Raw genomic sequence first — 20,579 nt, 5'->3', positions numbered from 1 at the left:
CTTTATATTAATTAAAATATGCTACCTGACAAATTTATTCAAAGTGTGACATAATTATCACTAAGAATACAGTTTACAATTATATTGACACACTATTAATATTTATCAATTTCCACAAGGTTAATATTTGCAAATAAGGAACTTAAAAAATTTGTTCATTTAAAATTTCAAAAGTATTCACTAATTAATTTCCATAATGGATGTTTTAATTCATCTGGTAATAGTGTTTTATTTCAATAATTTCAGCCAATAAAGACTAAAGTATTATAAACAAAGAAATAATTAACAATAAAATGTGCCATTTTACACATATCAGCTTTCAGCTATCAATTAAGTTCTGCCAAACACTTTTAAATAAATAGTTAATAGAATTAGTTGATCACAACCAGCTATGAGTAGTAAAAGTTTGAGATAGAAAGATTCTTGAAACATATTTTAACATTTGAAATAATGATTGGGTTTCTCATATAATAATTAAATTGAATTAAAATTGATGCAATTGTAATTTTAAAAAAATTAAAAACATATTAAAAATACTTAATTCTATTTATGACATTTTCTTCACACTAATTAATTAAATCTCCTAAACCCTAAAAGTTACGCTAAGAGCTTGAACACAAGAATAATCCCATAATTATTATTATGAAAAGAAAAAGATTGTTTAATTATTGCATAAAGAAAGGGAGAAAACAATAAATAAAAAAATAAAAAAGGTCAAACAATAACCTTTGTTTTACATCTATATAGCTCCATTGCAGCCCAACCCAATTCTTCCCCTTTCCCTCTCTCTATTTTCTTGGCTTTATTGTTCTTCACCAAATTTAAGTTCTTGCTTACCGTTCCTCTAACTACCCTCTCTTTTTATGAAAAAAATGCAATCATTTTGATCCCACAATTCATTCATTTCCACTCAAATTGCACTCACTTGCCTTTGCCAAGTATAAAGAATCCCAAGTTAAAAATATCAAACTGGGACTTTATTTTTCTTCTGTACCTCTTCCTTTTAAGAATTGCCCATTTTTTGGTCTGGATTTTGAGGTTGAATTAATAAACTTATTGAATGGAGAACCAGTTTTTCGTTAATGCAGGAATCCCATCACCTGCACCGCCATTGCACTTTGGGTCATCGATGCCAATGTCAGATTGGCAGTCCCTGTCTTCAGCCATGGAAATTCAGTCTCAAGATCGTTTCCCCACCCCCAACTGGGAAAAACCAACGGATTATGGTCTACAGTTTGAGTCGGCCTTGAGTTCCATGGTGTCTTCCCGAGCTGCTTCCAATTGCAATGTCTCCAGTGAGAGCTTAATAATCAGGGAATTGATAGGGAAATTGGGGAGCATCGGCAACGGTGGTGAGATCCCCCCGCATTCTCAGCCCTTGTTGGCTTCTTACATCAATGGCAACAACAGTTCAAACACTTCTTGTTATAGCACCCCATTGAATTCCCCTCCTAAGTTGAACTTGCCAATGGTGGATAGCTTGGTTAAAGAGAAGCTTCCCCCGAAGGGGCTGAATTCCAGCGTGGCGGATTTCTCAGCTGATCCTGGATTTGCGGAGAGAGCAGCCAAATTCTCTTGCTTTGGAAGCAGGAGTTTCAATGGTCGAACCACTCAATTCGGACCCAAAGACAATACTGAATTTGCTGCTTTTAGATCCAATCCCTTGGCAGCAAATGCCAAGCTACCGCGTGTTTCCAGTAGTCCTTCTATAAAGGCAATGGTATCTCAAGGCACCACCACCAACAAGAACACCCCATTGCAGGACCGATCCGAGTTAGCCAATTCTCTAGAGGAATCCATCGTTTCAGAACAAAATCCCAATGGCGAGCCTGGTTTGAAAGCTTCAAATTCAAGGAAAAGAAAGGCGGTTCCTAAAGCAAAAACAAAGGAAACTTCATCATCCCCATCCGCAAATGCTTCAAAGGTACAGAGTTTAAAGAGTTGTAAGCTGTAACTTCCTTTTTCAGATAAAATTTTCATTTTAACATTCGGTAATCAACCCACGTTTCCAGGTGACTGAACCCAACGAAGCATCAAATGAAAAGCGATGCAAGTTATCAGACAGCAATGGAAATGAAAATGGCTCTGCTAAAGCAGAGGAAGATGCCAAAGGAGACAAGGCTAACAATACAAAGGCTCTTGAACCTCCCAAGGACTATATTCATGTTAGAGCAAGAAGGGGTCAAGCCACTGACAGCCATAGTTTAGCTGAAAGAGTGAGAATCATAATTCAAATTATTTTGTTCTCAATGATCTACTGGGGGTGTGTTCTTGCATTAACATTGGCTATCAATATGTGTCACTTTGATCAGGTCCGTAGAGAGAAAATCAGTGAGAGAATGAAGCTTCTGCAAAATCTTGTTCCCGGTTGCAACAAGGTCTGAAATAAAATTCGTTCTTAATCTGGAAATTTACTGACAAAGAAAAAATTATTGCTCCCATTCTTAATTATAATGGGTTGTTGGGGTTTCAAAATTGTAGGTCACTGGAAAAGCCTTAATGCTGGACGAGATTATAAACTATGTTCAATCATTGCAGCGACAAGTTGAGGTAGATTATTAACATTTATTTGATGAACGTGTGGTGATCAATTTCTTGGGATACAAGTTTTCATGGTTTTTGTTAAATATATATATATATATATATTATTGGCAGTTCCTCTCAATGAAGTTAGCTTCAGTGAATACCAGGCTGGACTTTAACGTGGAGAGTTTAATGTCAAAGGATGTAAGTCTATAGCTGTTTTTTCAACCCGTTAAAAAAAATAAAAAATTAATGTTTCTTTTCTTTTCTATGAAGAATAAATAATGTTTCAAATTCAATCCTTTGAATTGGGAATACCCCATTTCTGTTTGCAGATATTTCAACGAAACAACACATTGCAGCAGCCAATATTCGCAATAAATTCCTCAGCATCAACCTTTTTCGGGCACCAACCTCAGCAAAATCCAGCATTGCATAGCAATATGTCTAATGGGACAATGACCCAATGCTCAGTGGACCCTTTGGATACTGCTATCTGTCCCAAACTCAACACCCATTTGCCCCAAATCAACCAGTTTGTTGAAACTGTACCACCTCAGGTAAATATCATTTTCATAGCTAATCAAAGTTCCTTATCCCTTATCCTTTTCCATTTTCAGAGATCTAAACGCCTAAATTTGCTTGTCTAAAACATGTTCAGTACCCAACATTTTGTGAAGGTGACCTGGAAACCATAGTTCACATGGGGTTTGGCCAAAATCAGAGCCAAGATATGGCATTACATTCACAAAACTTCCAGGGTAAGTCATGGAATTAACAAAACCAATTTATCTTAAGACTGATTGGTTAATGATTCATTTATACTTGTAATTGCAGGGTCAAATCAAGTTTCTCACATGAAAGTTGAGCTCTAATAACACCATTCTTGGTCCTGGATTAAAGGTCAAAAGCAGAGAATTGCTGCTGTATATAAAATGAACTTATTACTGGCCCAATGCATCAGCTACGATAACTAGGCTGCTAGCCAATTATGCTTAGTTTTAAAGTGGAGGATTCTTTTTCCCTTTATAATATTCTAATATTAATATTAGGGTTTTCTTTTTTGGGTTAAATAATTTGATCTTCTTCTAATTCTTTTTTCGTGGAGGGGTTTTTTTGTACTTACAAATTTATCCAATGTAAAATCTGTGTATTCAAGGTGCAAAAGATGTTAAAGCCAAAATGCACCAACATTTGTAAGATGTAATATTTTAATCAAATTAATGCTAATTAAGCAGCTTTCATTTTCTACCCAACTTTGCAACTTTATTAAATTGAGACATGATAAATGTTAATTGAAAACAAAGATTTCCCAGAATTCACTTGGGGTCACCATCACATCCTTGCTAGATCTTTGAAATCCGCTTGATTTGATCTTTTACTAGTGTTTTTAAGTGTTAACCAGCTGTATCTGTTGGCTAAAACTTTCTCGGTTTTTATTTTTAATTAGAGTGATTATGACATTGATGTTGTTTTAGCTGGGATCAACCCTTGATTCTTGGCAACTTTAATAGATTAACCAAAAATACAACCTTGAGTCACTTTCTTTCTTTTCCTTTTTCTATTTTTTTTTTATAGTCACAACACAAAAATTAATTAATTTAAACATAACCAAAAGATTAAAAGCTATAACCACCTTTTTATATATTGCATCAAAAGAATCCCAGGTTGGCATTGGTGAGATTCTGACTAGACCCAATGAATCATTGAGCTTTATTATCTCACCTACTATCAAAATTAGTCATTATTGTAGTGGAATTAAGGTATATTATATATTGGGAAGATGCTCATAAAAATTAAATTTTGTTTTTTTAATTCAAAGGTCAATTATTAGGTTAGGAGATTAGACATTGTTTAATTACCAGAAAGATGCTTTGTGTTCAGAGCGGTTATAAAATAAAACAGCAATGGAAGATGTTCATGTGGCAGTGTTTTTCTTAATTAACACCAATCATTTAGCGACATCTCTACGGTTTATATTCTTTTACTACTCTTCTACCTGCTTCTCAATTTTATTAAACTTCAAAAATTCATTTCTCATCATCTTTTGTATGTAAGGAAATAACAAGATGGGTAGTTTTTTTATTTATTTATGAAAATCGGTGTCACGAAGTTGAATTGGTTTGTGCATTTGAATTAAATATACTGTTGGTAGTGAATTTCTTAAAACGATTACGTGAGACTACACTTGAAGTCAATAGATGTGTGATTTGGCACATGAATCAGACTTAGAGTGAACAATTTGCTTAAGCCACCTTCGAGCATGTTATCCGCATCGCAGGGGGATGCAAATGGAAAAGGGTATGTTGGTTTCTAATTTTGCTTTCTTTTGTTAGTCTCTTTTATGCAGCAAAAAAAGTTTATATATAGATTTATGTAAGTTGTAAAATATAGGGGATAGGGGATAGGGGATAGGAAATAGCAGTAGTTTAAGGGTGAAGTAGATGAGTTTTTAAACGGGATGGGGATTTGTTGGTAAATGGTCTTAATCAAATTCCCCAATTCCATGTGCTGTCCAGATACAAGCAATGCCCATTTCACACTCCCACTCTCCAACTATTTTTGTTTTAAAAAGAGAGAAATAAGCGATTGGAGTGAGGGTCAAGGTATTTTGTTAGGAGCCTAATTGGTTGCTATTTTAGGGCATAATCTTATGGATGCATTAGGGTATGTCTCCCATTAACAAAGTAATTCCCACTATTGAATCATTTTCAGTGTATTCAATTAACGTCTTATTATAATGGGGGTGTGAAGAGTAGAGTTCCCCATGATTTGATTCACCACTGCTACCAGTGCATGATTTCATGCTCTCCAACTGGAACCGTGTCTTACGTTTTTCTGCATTTCAAAGCTTCTCCCTCTTTGGTGCGTGTGGAAAGTTTTTAGCATTTTTGTCCTCTTCTCTCTTTTCTTTTTCTTTTTATTTCTTTTGACTCCCAGGGAGACCCTAAGATCATATAAAACTAAAAAAAAGGAGTTAAGATCTCCATACATGCTAAAGCCAAATTAGGAGTTCTTTTTTGAAGTTAATTAGTAAGAGGATGTTATAGAGGAGAAAATCATTTCTTTCCCAAAGTCTAAATACATGAGAATACCATTTATCCAAAACCCTAAACAAACTTGTTAAGGAAATGAAAGAAATTGACAGAAAAGAAGAAGAAGAAGGAGTTGAAATGACATTGAAATTCTAACTAAAACAAAACGTGTAAAAAAATGTCTGAAGAAGAGAAAAAAAAAAAAAAAAGAGTACAGTACGTGATACGCATGTAGGTATCGGTATAAGTATAACCAAATCTGGACATGTCCAACGAATCATGTTTCTCGCCACGTCCTCAACTTTGTTAATTTTCGCTCCAATCCAAAATTCGCCTCCAAATTTTACTTCTTTTTGTCTATCTCATTTTTTTCCGATAACAACGTAACATGTGACATTTTTTTTACTATACATCATCCAATTTTTAGATAAACTCAAACGATTTTAATAATTTAAATATCATGTTCAAATTTTTTTAAAGTATTTTGGTAGGAAAAATAATATAGTTTAGGGGCAAATTTATAGTTAAGACTTTAATTTTTATAAAATGTAAGGATAAGATTCATTTAAATACTAAATTAAAATCGATATCAACTAAAGACTTAAATGTAAATCATTTGCCACATCACCTGTAATTTAGTCGATAAAATAATCATAACAAATTATAGACATTTGAGGGTCTCTTGACACTTACACTCTCAACTGTTATCAAACTAGACTTACACCCTAAACCCAATTTCCTTGGAATTGTTAAGTCCAGTCATCCAAATTTCTCTCTAACCACTTATCTCATTAGGAGACTAATAAAATGATAGTTCTCAGTACAATCGACTAAGGTAATTGACTAATTTTATCACCCAAGGGCGTATGTCTCTTGTACCTTAGAGAATATCCAGTTGTCAACTAGCTTAGTACTAAGGTTTATTTGTACGACAATTATTGGGTCGTAATTATATTTTCTTTTCATTACAAAGGATTGTAATTCTTTAGATGTGTTTGGCTGGCAGAGCGTAATCATATTGTAATTCCTTATGTCATGTTTAGTAGTGCAAATTATAATTACACAGTTACATAATTAATATTTTTTAAAAATATTAATTATTATAAAAAATATTTGTATGATAAAAATGATCTCTAAACAAGTAGCAAAAACTAAAATCAAATCATCATATGTATTATGTTAGTTTAAAAAAGTAGTTGATAACATGATTACTAATAAAAATAGCAAGAAAAATTAGCATCATATGCAATTTTATCTAATTGTTCTAGTGCATATTGTTGGGTTATTCCTTCTTTAATATTTAACATATGCTCATTATCGTCATTTGTTGGTCCTTGACCAAGTTCATCATCAATTGAATTTGAATATGCATCATTAAGATTATAAAGATCTTATTCTTCCATGTACTCTACGAAGTATGAATAATCTCAATTATAAAGATTATAATTGAAGTATGAAAGGGAGGCTGGGAAGGTCTCGTTTGGCGTGACACTGGCCTCGGTACTCGAAGGTGCTGCGATGGGGTGCGACGGCATGGTGTTTGGTCTCCGAGCTGGGTCGAAGCCCTAGCAGAGGAGAGGAGTAGACGGTCTCCTATGGCTGTTGCTGTTGTGGGAGGATGGGGTTTTGATTAGGGTTTGAAGGGTGTTTAAAAACGGCGCCACATTAGCAACCCGTGTGACCCGACCCAAAGGCCCGATAGGATCCGCGTTCTTTGTTTCAAATGGACTATTTATGCAATTAGTCCTCCTGACTTTATAGTTTGTCTAAATTAAAATTTTTATTTCTTTTAAATTTTGTGGCACATTTTATTTTTGTTTCAAATTGGTCCAGTGCTGCGCAGTGTTTTGGGATGTTTGGGTAAATTTCTCTTTGGGTCCTCCACTGTTGGTTTCGTGTTCTAATTAGTCCATTCGCATTTTATTTATTTTAAATTTGCCCCGAATTTCTGTTTTAAGTTTAAATTAGTCAATTTTGTTATTATTGCTATTAAATAAGTTAATTTCATTAGAATTATCATTATTTATTATTATTATTTCTATACACATACACACACATATTTTTTTAATATACATATATATTTTAAACTTTTGTAAATACATTTACATATTATATATATTTTATTATTATTTTATTTTCATAACCTTTGTATACATGGATATATATATGCATATACATTTTATAATACATGTACACTTTCTATATTTTATATATACATACATTTCCTATAATATATGTATACGTTTATTTTTTTAAAAAGAAATTGTTATTAACATATACATTATATATATTTAAACATTTTTTATATATATTTGCATATTTGTCTTTCAAAAAATGTTTGTTTTTATTAAAGCATTAAAATCATTTTATTTCTTAAATTTTTAAATATTTGGCATTCACATTTTTCTTGAAGGATTGTGTCCTAACTTACTGGGCTTCAATTCTTCTGATGAATTTAGATAGCCAAGTATTTATTTTGCAATAAAATCACACGGATTCAAATAAAAGCTTATTCTCGGGAATTCAAAATGTTGAGTCCTAACTCACTGGACATGACATTTTGTCATCTCGAAATAAGAATTTTTAAAAATAAATAAAGGCAATATTCGGTATTTGAAATTTTGAGAAATTGTGCCCTAACTTACTGGGTTTCAATTTTCTTCATTTTACCTAAATAACCGAATATCCTTCTTAGGTTTAAATGCACGAGTTTTAAAAATCAAAAGACAAACTTAATTTTGAAAATTAAAAATGTTACGCCCTAACTTACTGGGTGTGATGTTTAAATTCTTTGAAATAAGAACGTTTTATTTTTAATTCATTCAAGATAAAAAGTTTTATTTTAAAATCTTTTCAAATTTTCGACACCAAGACATTAAACAATCAATTTGGTACCGATTTTGGGCGTTACAAGGGTGCTAACCCCTTCTCGTGCGTAACTGACTCCCGAACCTGTTTTTTCAAATTTCGTAGACCAAAATCGTTTTTAAGGTGAGCTGATCACACCTTAATCAAGGATCGGTGGCGACTCCAATTTTTGTTTTTTAAGGTCGACAACTAAATTTTTGTTTTCAAAAAATGGTTTCGACAAATACCTTTAGGATCGATGAAGAAATTATTAACTCTCCAATAATACTAGGGTTACACTCTATCGACACTCTTTCAATCCTCAACCTTTATATTCTCTTCTCCACCACTCGCCATAACATTTAGCTCTCTGTCCCGACTGGGTGAACTGGTCTCCACAACAACCACCACCCTCTCCTCCATACTCACTCCTTGTTGTATCACTGTATCAACACTTATAATATAATTTTATAACTTGTAAATAAATAATTTTTTAAAATTAGATTTGGGTGTAATTACTTGTGTAATTACTTCAATTCTCACCCCCTAAGGGTCTGTTTCGACAACACAAAGTAATTTGATGAAAATGTAATTTCTAAGGTAGTAATTACAAAGAATTATAATTTCCTAGACGTATTGTTTGTCTAATAGAGTGTAATTACATCATAATTCTCTATATCATATTTGGTAGTGCAAATTGTAATTACAAGGTTACATGATTTATATTTTAAAATGTTAATTATTATAAAAAATTATCAATATGATAAAAAAATTTCTAAACGAGTAACAAAAATTATAATCAAATAATCAAATGCAATATATTAGTTCAAGAAAGTAGTTGATAAAACGATTACATTATATTCAATTTTGTTTAATTGCTCTAACATTTCATATTTTTTGAGTTATTCTCTCTTTCACATTTAACATATACTCCTCATCATTATTTGTTAGTCCATGACGGAGTTCATCATCGAAATCTATATCATTAAGATTATCTAGATCTCAATATTCTATGTACTCGTCAAAGTATGAATCATCTCAATTCCATCTACGAATGAAATTATGAAGTATGTAACATGCTAATACGATCCAACCCTATTTTTTATGCTATACTATCTTTGCCTATCTTAAGTGAACCGACCATCCTATCTCCACCACTTTCTTCTCCTTCTATCCACCCTTGTTGAAACATTGATCAACAATGGTTATTAGTAAAATCTTTTTAGGCTTGGGTTCAAACTTTAGACATTACATTTTTATTTGTTTTACTTAAACATGCATATAAAAGCAGTAAAAAGAGGTAAACTCAATTATATTAATATTCAATCGTTTATTTGAAACGGTTTAAGTAGTTCCTTTGATTGAGTTGTCACCGAGTTGTGATACTAACTCAACCACTAAAATTATATTTGTAAATTTAAAAATATTTTAAAGTTTGTTATGTAAAATTTTCACACACGTCGTAAATGTGTCATAATTTAATTATTATTTTTATTTATTTGATAATAAAAAAGAAAATTATGTTGCAATTTTAAGAAGATTTATTAAAAATAAATAAGATAATGAGTAGAAATCATAATATATTTATTACTTAAAAAAGTAGAAACGTATGAATCATGGGGTTTGTCTATAATCTTCCAAAGCCTTCACAAAAAAAGATCGAAAGATTTGAAGATTTCAGATTGTTATAGGCTTTGGACTTTTAAGTAAGCCCATCTTCAATACTGGCTTTTGATTTTAGACATAGCGAGAGAAAAGGCCAATATTTGCAAGAAATTTTTGAATTAAAATAATGGTCTAAGATTTGTTTGTGTCAAAAAAAAGTATATTTGAGAAGTAAAATATCTATTTTAGACATGATTTTATCAAGTAACAAATATGCATTTAAATAATATTTAAATTAGTTAATATTATTATATTTTAGTATGAATATAAAAAGTAATTTATTATAACTTGTTAATATTTTAAAATATGAAATATAAATTTTAAATATTTTTAAGCAATAAATATTAATTATTTTTAAAATTTAATTAGAATACATAAACTATATTTTAAATATTTAAATGTAACTATTAAATATTTGTAATTAGATATTAACACATTTGTATTATTTAAAAAAATATTTTTTATTTTTAATTAATTATTTTAACACATTTGTAATTGAACACCAAGAAATAAAAAAGGGAAAGTAATATGTTGTTGGAGGGGTGAAAAAATAATTAAGCACCAAAAGTACTTTTGAGAGAGAAAAAGATAAAAATTTTAGATTCTCCTTTTCAAAAGTTGAAAAGCCAAAATATTCAGCCAAAAACAATTTGTTTTTTTTTAAAGGTGCTTTTTTTAAGCACTACTAAACAAACCCTTTTTCTCAGTGCCTAATTATCTCTAAATCCATTTACTACATGTCGTGGCTTTTCTATGAATATTATGTGGAATAAAAAGTTGACATGGCATCATACATGTTATGATAATTTTGTCGCATAAGATTTTGGGAATAGCAAAAGTTAACTTCACAAATTTAACAAATATTGTTTAATTAAAACTAAAATTTAAAAAGAAAACATAAAACTAAAAATGATCACATTAAAGTATAAACACTAAATCTATAACTTACACGTAGCATAAAGACTAATAACAAAATCTTATAAAGTAAATGAGGTAGGTTGGGGTTCCTCTTTAGACTAAATTTATCAAAGATTGCTCCCTACCATGACTTGTACCCACCTTCAGATAATATGATTCTATCATTGGTGATTGTCCGAATAGAGTCATGGCCAATGTCTTGTCATGCAAATCGTGAATATAACTCAAACTATTCGTTATTAATGAAATCTGTTACAATATATAGGCACTAAAATAGTTAATACGCTTGTATAATTCAAAATCTCATAACTAGTATGGAGAATATCTTCGACCTTCACTAACTACTCCACTGTAGCCCCCTCACTTTTTATGGCGCACAAACATTATCGTCTCAAATTCTTTATTATCATTGACATCAATGTAATCACACTCCCTTCTTTTAGACTTCAAAATTCTAAACTTCATATAAATATCATTTTAGTAGTTCAAGCTTGAAATTTCCTCGTGATTCATTTTTTCATTTTCTCTGAGGATGCATTCCTTTTAATTGTCATACTAATGAGAGCTTCAAGTTGGAATACAACTCCATCATTATTCGAAATCATCTCTATTAAAATGGATTTGTTTCATAAATCAATTCACAACTTTCATAATTGAAGTTGTCAGATATTAAATTTCAAACGTTACAAACACATCAAATTTTTTGGGGAGTCGGAATTAAATTATATATTTTTACAATAGTAAAAATATAATTTCATCATTTTAATAGCCTGTATCTTTATAATTGTTAAATGATTAAATCAAATTTTTATCATTTTTGAAAGGGGGCCAAAGTGTAAATTTATCATTACTAATTTAAAATTTTGTAAATTATAAAGTGACTTAAATGAAAAAATTTTTATTTTAGGAGGGAGACCGGGGCCTTGCCAACCCCCTAGCTTTGTCACTAGAGGCTATCAAACATTAGATTTCAAAGTTTGCAAAAACATCGATTTTAACAATTTTTAATAATAAAAAATCTAACAAAATTAACACTAACTCACTACAACGACAACCATAACTTATTTGTAACATACATATAATATAATCAACAGATGTAAAAGAACAATTACTATTGTAACAAGAATAACATAATATTATTCCAAAAACATTTACAAATTTGCTGCTAACATTTAATAACAACAATAATAATATAATATTATTTCATGAATTATGGGAAAAAAGCCATTTAATTGATTAATTAAGTTGTTGATACTTTGCAAGTAGTTGGAATAATTTCGATAAGAGGATTTTAGGGGTACTTTTAAGGAATGAATTTCCCCCCACCATAAAACATATAGAAGAGAGTGGGGGGGGGGGGTGGGGGATAGAAATATAGCATTCGTTGCATTTTCCATTTTTATATCTAAATTTTAGTTCCCCAACTTATTTTTACCGAAAGGTGGCTTTGGAACTTCTGAATAGAAAGGGGCATGCTTATTAACAAATTTAAATAACACTTACCATATAAATATGAGTGCTAAATTATTTTGTATTTTCTTTTTTCCATTCTTTTCCCTGTCGTTTGACGTTTTGTAAGTCCAACTATATCAGCACTAAAAATGGAAGCCCAAAATTCCCATCTTTGGAACCTCCTCATGCTGAAAATAATTATTTCTGTAAAAAGGGAAAAGAATAAACAGAACATTCTTTAACGTCAACAATCCTCGTACTCGGACACAGAAGAATCCATTGCAACTCAAACCAACTTCTCTGTTCCCATTTTTAAGGAAAAAAAAAAAACACCCAAGGCATCAAACCGTCACGTGTCCACCACCTACGCTTTGCTATCTATGGTCATTGGTGCGGGTTCTTTGGGAGCTGTTTTATTCATCTTGGCAAACATATTGCCATAGAATTTGGCTTCCTTCTTATTGTACTCCTTCATCTTCTCCTTCAATAATTTGTATTCCATCTTTATCTCCCTGCATACCGTTCCATCATATCACCATCATCAACATGCCGCTATTTAGTTCAAGTTTTTGAGTAGGCTTATAAAAGCAGCAATTTACCTATTATCAGGATCAATCTCAAGGGCTTTCTTGACATCAAACTCAGCCAAATCTAAATCTGCCAGATGGATGTATGCTTGAGCCCTTCTATACAACGCTTTCACATTCGAACTTTCTATTTCTAAAACCTGCTAGTGCATACCATTCAACAGTTACTAATATTATTCAAAATATATAGCTCTATGTTATGACTACCATTGTGAAGATTAATCAAACCTTGGTGCACAGTTTCTCAGCTTGCTTGAAATCCTTCAGTTTCAGCTTGCAAGCAGCATTGTTCAGATTGCAAGCAACCTTCAATGCCTTGGCTTGCTTTTTCTCCTCTTCGCTGAAGGAAGAATCATAATCGATATACTTTACTGCCTGCACGTACAAACATCAAATGAATCGCAGGGTATTGGACACCAACTTTCACAAGCCAACATACCCATCCATCACACTGCCTACCTTTTCATATCTCTTAGAAGCTCTCGCATATTTTCCAGACTTGAACAATACATTTCCTTCTTCCTTCTTTTTACCTGCGGCTTCAATCTTTTCTGGGGTGTTCATATCCCATGATTCTTTATCCTGCAAAAGCAAATTACCAAAACCACTATTAATACACTGCCAAAAAATAACTTAGATACGCAACCAAAAAATTTACACAAGCACACTGATCCACTAACCTTGATAAATGACACCATCTCAACCTCATAATACACGGTCGAGTTAGGGGGTACCGAAGCCAACTCCTGCTTTGACCCGGATGATCCAAAAGCATACTCAGGAGCAATAGTCAACAGTGCAACTTCACCCTTCTTCATAGTCATCACAGCTTTATCAAGACCATCAATGACTTGCTCTATAAAAAAATTAAGCAGTGGCTGTTCAGCTAAAATCATTTAACCGTAGACTAATAATAGAGGAGGGAGGCATCTGCTAGTCTGTTACCTTCATCTGTCCTGAATTCAAACAATTCTTGTCCTTCATCTTGACCTTTCTTCAAGAAGACGGTACCATCCTGCAGTTTCCCAACCAATTTCACTGGAAAAAAAGGTTTATAACGGTAAATATTGAATAACAAAATTCTAGTATATTGCATGCAGGAAACTGAAATTTCTTTATCGTAATAGAACACCAACCTCTGACAACAGCCCCCTCATTAGGTCGCTCATATCCCTCCCCTTCCTTCAAGATCTTCTTCATAACCTTCTTGTCATCTGTGACCTCAGAAACAGTTTTCCATGAAACCAACTCCAAGGTGATCTGGAGTGTGGCATTTGGAGGCACTGCACCTTCAGCACCAGCTGCTGGCTTCCCCTTCTCACCAAAGCCATCTTTATAATGAAAAATAGGGTTAACGACAAGAACCACATTTATTTAAGTCCATTCTTCTGAGGAAATTGGAGTATAACTTACATTGCGGCTTCACTGTAAGAAGTACTTTCTCCCCTTTCTTCATTGTCTTAACAGCCTTAGCCAAAGCAGGACAGAAATGACCTATTTATTGAAGAAGAAACAACCACAGAAATTGAGGAACTAAAAAATAAAATTAGGACAGAAGTGAAGAGGGACGGCATTGACAATACAAACCCTCCATAACAGTGAACTCCTTGCCATCAGCTTTTGCAACCACTGTTCCATCCTCAAGCTTAGCTTCATAGTTAACTGGATTCAAGATACAAACCGATTATTAAACAACCTAGCTCAACTGAAGACCCACTCGGATAGAAATAATATTATTATAAATATTAAAAGAACAAACAGATTGAAAATATCTACCTAACACTTCATCAGGGTCCTTGGGATTCTCCCACTTCTCTCCTCCAGTCAGTATCTTCTTAAATAGCCCACCGTCTTTGCAAATGTCCTTGACACTTGTCCAAGAGAGCAATTCAACATCGAATTGGAGGGTCGCATTAGGAGGAATGGTTGGCGGTGAGCCAGATTCACCATATGCCAGCTCAGGAGGAATGGTAAAAATAGCATTCTCACCTTTCTTCATTGTCTTAATACCTTCATCCCATCCTTTAATAACTTGTCCTGCAAACATTAAAAGAAAGCAGAAATTCCATATTGAAGTCCAAAACTAAACAGAAACTTGACAATAAAGTAATCGAATTTCCAAATGCGACACACCTTGAACTCCTGCTATAGATCAACCTCAAGAATATGATCATCAGAAGACAGAACTAATTTAATCGGCCAAATGAATCTAATTACAGTGAAAATAATAAATCCATGAATCCCGTATTTTGGTATTGCCAATCTCCAAGCGAAACAAACACTAAGATTCAAGGAAATTCCTCTTATCACATTCCAAACGGAGCACAAAAACAATGAAACTCGAACAGCAGGAACACTAGTAGGACTTCAGAAACTCGCCATGGTTTTAACATTAAGTTCCAAAATTTTAAACGCATTTCCAGGAAAAGAAATGAAACAATGTTGACGTATTGGGTAAATTTTAAGCACGTGTTACTGAAAAACATATGCTTCAGACTCGTATTAATTAATAATGCAAAACACTAAAATCAAACATATATTTTTCAACATCTAATTGAATATAAATCAGATTAAAATTGATTTCAGAAATATTCAAAAGAGGAAGGGGTGAACTTTATTTACCTTGACCGAGAGCAAACTTGAAAGGAGTCCCTCTATCACGGCTTGAATCGAATTTAGTTCCATCCAGCAACGTCCCCGTATAATGAACTGTACCAACAACAACAACCAATCAGACTCCAAAACATTTTTGAAAACAGAAAGAGTAATTATTTATTGCTTTTACTTGTTTATTATAGTGTAATTCAGATACATATACCTTCAACTTCGTCGACGGTTTCAGGATTCTCCCAACCTTCACCTTCCTTAACAAGTTTCTTCTTCAAGCCTTGCGTTCCGATCTCCTTCTCTTCTCCTACCTTCAAGGTGGGAACATCCCCGGGAAGATCAATGTCGTCATTCACATCCTCCACCAGCGGGATATCAAAATCCTCATCCATTTCGAATAGAAGAGGCTAAGAGATAGGGAGCTAATGTGTGCGTGAAAAGTGAACAATGAGCGTAAACAGGGAAGCTTTCAAAGCTGAGAAATGGAGGAACGCAAAGAAAGGGATTTTATGGGAGAATGTAGGTTCCAGAGGCTTCCATGGTAAGGGTATAGCGAGAAACGTGATTGATCGATTGGTTTTGAAGGGTCAGGATGCTTCCACATTTTCCTTTTTATTTAATTCAAATATATTTCATTTCTTTTTTCTTTTTTTTTTTTCTCTGGGGCTGGATTAAAGATTGCATTGACAGAATTGTTCCTCGTGCGCGGGTTTACAGTTGATCGGACGGCTCCGGCGTATCTGTTACCATTCTTTTACATTAGATTAGTCAATTTATATTTGAACTGGATTAAGTTTTTTAATTAGTATTATTCTTGTGTAATGAGATTATAATAATTTAGAAGATGTGTGTTTAAATGTGATTAAAGCTAAAATTACCTTCCAATTTAAAGATTTAAGGGTTAAGAAGATATCACATCCCCATCATTAATAACATATACAACTTTCTAATCTTAATTTGGAAATACGCGCTTCCTTTGATGGTTATAATAGCAATATTGCCAAATAAAACACATAAAATTTTTAACTTATTATAGTATTTTTATTTAAAATTATTTTAAAAACAATAAAATACATTAAAGTCTTTCGATAAAATCAATGTGAGTTCAATCTTTCGTTATTAAGTAAAAAACCAAATTAAATTAAGCAAAACTTTCATTTTGACCAAATAAAACTAAATTTAGCTTTAAAGTAATTATCTGTTGTTACAGAACACTATCTTGTATCAGAAGATGAAATCAGGTACTCAATTTTGTTGGAGAGACCGACTCAACTTGGTTTAACGACAATGTATAATGCAATCACAATTGTTCCAAGTGATCTTTGTTAACTGTGGAAATTTTACCCTTCATTCATCCTTTGAAATTGAAGCTTGCCTGTCATCATATCAGAAATGCACAACTTTTATCAAGTTCTAATTCGACAGTTGAATTCACCTTATCTGCCCACATATTATAATAATCAAAGGAAGAACCATCCAAAAAGAATGTTTCTCCAACATTCTAACAAACAAATAGTTTTCCTTGTGGAAAAAAAAAAACCCCCCAAAAATATTATCTGAATCCTAGACAGAAGGCCTGTTGAGGTTACGCCATCATAATAGCGTTTTTTACTGGAAAACAAGCGTAGTAAAATATATAAAAAAAAAAGTTGACGCTAATGAACAAAGCAACTATAGCTCATCTTCACTTGTATCCTCCCCACTCGATGGCTTCCCATTGACTGAAACAAGCTCTGTGTCAAATATTAGCGTTGCTCCACCTGGTAAGTTCGGCAAATAAAAAATTCGTCAATTTTTGTTTCCTCTGATAGACAAACAGCCAAAGCAGCTTAAAGCAAAGATTTTATTCAGTATGTAAAGGAGCTTCCATAATAACATCATTCCTTCAATTATATGAATAACGGACCACTGTCTACGACATTGGAATTGTGAAGCATAAAGGAATATGAACAAAAATGAAGAATTTACCTGGGATGGTGGGTGGTGAACCCTGTTCACCATATCCAAGCTTAGCAGGTATTTTCAATTTGCGCTTCTCACCAACGCACATCCCCAGCAATCCTTGGTCCCATCCTGCCAAAAGCATAATCGCTTTCAGGCATCAATGAATGAACTCCACACAATATAACCACCAAAATTCAGGTAGTAGAGCAAGTCATTCATTGTCTGAGTTATAGCAAAATCCGGATTAGTTGTTAAGGGCAACTAACCTTTGATTACTTGTCCACTACCAAGCTCAAACTCAATGGGATCACCTCTTTCAAAACTGGAATCGAAAACCTTTCCATCAGTGAGTTTCCCCTGCAAAAAGGGATGAAAATTTATGTAAACCAAGAAACTCACACCTCATAGGTAGTAAACAATTAATTCTAACCATAAAAGTTTAGAGGCCAATATGTTCTTGACCACAAAAATTCACACCAAATCATTTTCTTTTCTTCTTTTCTTTTCCTTCTTATACACCCTTTTATACAATGAGTTAGCAATCTAATAATGGCACAAGCAAAATAATATTTGAAACTGGCATAAGTCTACATACATATATATTTTATCCCGATAAGTAATGCCCATGAAATTAGTACAAGTTTATGGCCCCTTACTATAATAAAGCGCAGGAAATTGCTTAAACCAAACTTCTATTTCCAAAATCCAACGAAGGAACATGCTATAAAGTTGAAACCAGTCTGACATATAGAAATATAAAAAATGTTTAGCTCCTCGTTTGTTACTAACAAAATCGTAAAGAATGACCTAAATTTTACAAGAAAAGTGCAGGAGAAATAGGCACAATTAAACATTCTTCATTAATATTTTAAAGGTCAAGAAATATGATATAAAACTGAACATCGAGATGGAGCTCTAGAAACATTACCCGATAGTGCACTTTTACTCTATCACCTTTATGAGCCTGGAATTCACATGATGGAGGCTTATACTGTGAAAAGGTGAGAATGAAATAGTTAATAAGATCACAAGCAATGATTAAACTGACCAAGAAGTTAGAAACAAAAAATAACAGTTGATTATCTGTACATACAAATCTATAACAACATGAACCAACTGAAAATTGGCATACAATGTTATGAAACAGCACTAAGGTTACCAAATGAAACAGGAAAATGTAAAACCTTACTCTATTTCAACTCTGCATTTCATTTAATTTCATGAAGAAACCTTACTCTGTATATTCAGAGATAAACAGACATGAACCTAACCCTAAATAAACCAAGGCTCCCCCCTAAGAATCAACATATACATATATATGCGTCCGTATAAGAGAAAGAAAAATTACTACCACTCAAAATTAAGGATGTGTTTGGTTGGTGGAAAAGTAAGACGATGGAAGGAAGGAGTGAAAAAGTTAAAAATAAAAAAAAATTTAAGCGTGCTTAATAAGAAAAATAGTAAGAAGAAACAAAATTGGATAAAAACAAATTATTCCAAATTAGAATGATAAAAAGAGAGAAAATGGGAGAAGCATGCATATTAGTTTTAAAGAATGCATTTCTCAAAACCTTCATTTTCTTTTTCCTTGTTTTTTAACTTTATCAAGCAATTCTTTCAATTTTTCAAAATCTTTCCTACCAATCACATTAATAAAAATATTTCTATAATTCTGCTCTTCCAATTTTCATCTATCTAATTTCCTTCCTACTTAACCAATTAAAGCTTCGAAGTCCCCAAAACAAAATATATCATATATAAGCTAATGAGAGACAAATTTTACAGCATCTATTTTATCACAGATCAAATTGAAAAGAACATGAAATAACACAGAAAATAAGGGGAAAAGAAATACTTTGACGCCGATCTGCAGCTCGGTCACATCAGCTGATTTCTTGGCATTCGCTGAGGAATTCGAGAAGTGTACAAAAATAAAATCAATAATTAATTAAAACGTAAGAAAGCTGAACTGCTACAATTTTTTTAAAACTATTAAATCAGAAGACAAGAGATGTTTCAACATTCGATTAGATCTGGAAATTATGACACCGTATAGTTAATAACCGAAAGAATATAATTGGATAAGAAACTTACCTAACGCGAAAAGAACCAACAGAAGCACAATCGGAACCACCTTCAACGCGCAGCTGATACTCATTTTGTTTCACTCTCTCTAACTCCCGACAAGTTCTCTCTCGACTTATATTCTCTGTAAATTTTGGCGTTGCGATTTTGTCTAAAGCAAAAGCAATCCGAATACTTAAAATGGGCTCAAATGGTCTTCTTCTTAGACTCTTTCGAGGCCTCAATTTTATGTTACGGCCTGCCCATTTTAAATTTGCAATGGATGGCTCTCATTTCTCACCATTTTGAATCTCCCTATAAAAAACTTGCCCTACCAACATCATTCATTAAAGCTGGCTGCAAAGGGAAACTTGTCCTTTTCCGGACCTTTCAACTGATGAAACGCGGGTTCTATTCAAGCAACCACTGTGACTTCCATTAAACACTAAATATTACTATTTAAAATATCTTTTTTTTTTGAAGAAAATGGAATTTACTATTTGAGAAGTCATCTATTGTTTATTTAGATTTTATCATTTATCATTACTGAAGATCAATATTTTTTCAATTTTGGCTAAAAAATGAGTAATAAATAATTAATGGAATTTACTGATGCGTGTGATATTTTAGCTAAATAATTAGTTAATTACTGATTTTAATATAAGATTGTTATACATCAATGATCATAAGCTTGAATCTCAGGTCGATTTCGGGTTGCTTATTCACAACTGGAATCGATACCATCAGACGATTAAGTATGAGGTAAACCATGAGAAGACAGCGAAGGGAGCTCGCAGATCCAATTTCTTAAGGAGAGCTCGCACGAACAAAGGGAAGACCGCGGTCTCAATTTGCATATACTCAATGAGCTCGCAGAAGGGAGACCACTTTTCATGACTTGACCCCATTCTTCTTAGGACTGACATTCTGAGCGGAC

General features: G+C 32.7%; 3 protein-coding genes and 1 long non-coding RNA gene across 4 annotated transcripts; 2 read left to right on the top strand and 2 right to left on the bottom strand.

The window, feature by feature from the left end:
• The first annotated feature begins 752 nt into the window (after positions 1-752).
• On the top strand, positions 753-3,772 carry LOC107912536 (transcription factor bHLH62). The gene is made up of 8 exons (XM_016840749.2): positions 753-1,924; positions 2,013-2,216; positions 2,313-2,378; positions 2,482-2,550; positions 2,656-2,727; positions 2,859-3,083; positions 3,185-3,284; positions 3,361-3,772. The coding sequence occupies exons 1-8, from the start codon at positions 1,061-1,063 to the stop codon at positions 3,396-3,398; spliced, it is 1,638 nt and encodes a 545-aa protein (XP_016696238.2). The 5' UTR covers positions 753-1,060; the 3' UTR covers positions 3,399-3,772.
• Positions 3,773-4,465: 693 nt separating this feature from the next.
• On the top strand, positions 4,466-7,358 carry LOC107912537 (uncharacterized). Its single transcript, XR_001688199.1, has 2 exons — positions 4,466-4,824; positions 7,011-7,358. It is a non-coding gene; the product is annotated as an uncharacterized lncRNA (long non-coding RNA).
• Positions 7,359-12,501: 5,143 nt separating this feature from the next.
• LOC107912538 (peptidyl-prolyl cis-trans isomerase FKBP62) lies at positions 12,502-16,231 on the bottom strand. Its single transcript, XM_016840750.2, has 12 exons — positions 15,846-16,231; positions 15,650-15,736; positions 14,804-15,064; positions 14,615-14,689; positions 14,441-14,521; positions 14,164-14,358; positions 13,973-14,065; positions 13,708-13,883; positions 13,487-13,609; positions 13,256-13,402; positions 13,040-13,167; positions 12,502-12,952 (listed from the first exon to the last, which is right to left on the bottom strand). The coding sequence occupies exons 1-12, from the start codon at positions 16,024-16,026 to the stop codon at positions 12,805-12,807; spliced, it is 1,695 nt and encodes a 564-aa protein (XP_016696239.1). The 5' UTR covers positions 16,027-16,231; the 3' UTR covers positions 12,502-12,804.
• An 828-nt stretch (positions 16,232-17,059) lies between these two features.
• Positions 17,060-20,074, bottom strand: LOC107912539 (peptidyl-prolyl cis-trans isomerase FKBP15-1). Its single transcript, XM_016840751.2, has 6 exons — positions 19,673-20,074; positions 19,434-19,483; positions 18,507-18,569; positions 17,845-17,935; positions 17,603-17,707; positions 17,060-17,394 (listed from the first exon to the last, which is right to left on the bottom strand). The coding sequence occupies exons 1-6, from the start codon at positions 19,734-19,736 to the stop codon at positions 17,306-17,308; spliced, it is 462 nt and encodes a 153-aa protein (XP_016696240.1). The 5' UTR covers positions 19,737-20,074; the 3' UTR covers positions 17,060-17,305.
• Between the last annotated feature and the right edge of the window lie 505 nt (positions 20,075-20,579).

The sequence above is a fragment of the Gossypium hirsutum genome, chromosome D11 (assembly GCF_007990345.1).
Source record: "Gossypium hirsutum isolate 1008001.06 chromosome D11, Gossypium_hirsutum_v2.1, whole genome shotgun sequence".
Lineage (NCBI taxonomy): Eukaryota > Viridiplantae > Streptophyta > Magnoliopsida > Malvales > Malvaceae > Gossypium > Gossypium hirsutum.
This window is presented reverse-complemented; position numbering and strand designations above follow the sequence as displayed.

What these genes read in the sequence shown, in the direction of transcription:
- LOC107912539 (XM_016840751.2), bottom strand. Translation starts at nt 19,736, where the DNA reads ATGAGTATCAGCTGCGCGTTGAAGGTGGTTCCGATTGTGCTTCTGTTG. An exon ending in GAGTAAAAGTGCACTATCGG is followed by an intron (nt 17,936 to 18,506) that starts GTAATGTTTCTA and finishes CCCTTTTTGCAG; the next exon opens with GGGAAACTCACTGATGGAAA. An exon ending in TAGTGGACAAGTAATCAAAG is followed by an intron (nt 17,708 to 17,844) that starts GTTAGTTGCCCT and finishes TGCTTTTGGCAG; the next exon opens with GATGGGACCAAGGATTGCTG.
- LOC107912536 (XM_016840749.2), top strand. Translation starts at nt 1,061, where the DNA reads ATGGAGAACCAGTTTTTCGTTAATGCAGGAATCCCATCACCTGCACCG. An exon ending in CATCCGCAAATGCTTCAAAG is followed by an intron (nt 1,925 to 2,012) that starts GTACAGAGTTTA and finishes CCACGTTTCCAG; the next exon opens with GTGACTGAACCCAACGAAGC. An exon ending in AGAGTTTAATGTCAAAGGAT is followed by an intron (nt 2,728 to 2,858) that starts GTAAGTCTATAG and finishes TTCTGTTTGCAG; the next exon opens with ATATTTCAACGAAACAACAC.
- LOC107912538 (XM_016840750.2), bottom strand. Translation starts at nt 16,026, where the DNA reads ATGGATGAGGATTTTGATATCCCGCTGGTGGAGGATGTGAATGACGAC. An exon ending in AACCGTCGACGAAGTTGAAG is followed by an intron (nt 15,737 to 15,845) that starts GTATATGTATCT and finishes TTGTTGGTACAG; the next exon opens with TTCATTATACGGGGACGTTG. An exon ending in CTTCTAAGAGATATGAAAAG is followed by an intron (nt 13,403 to 13,486) that starts GTAGGCAGTGTG and finishes TTGTACGTGCAG; the next exon opens with GCAGTAAAGTATATCGATTA.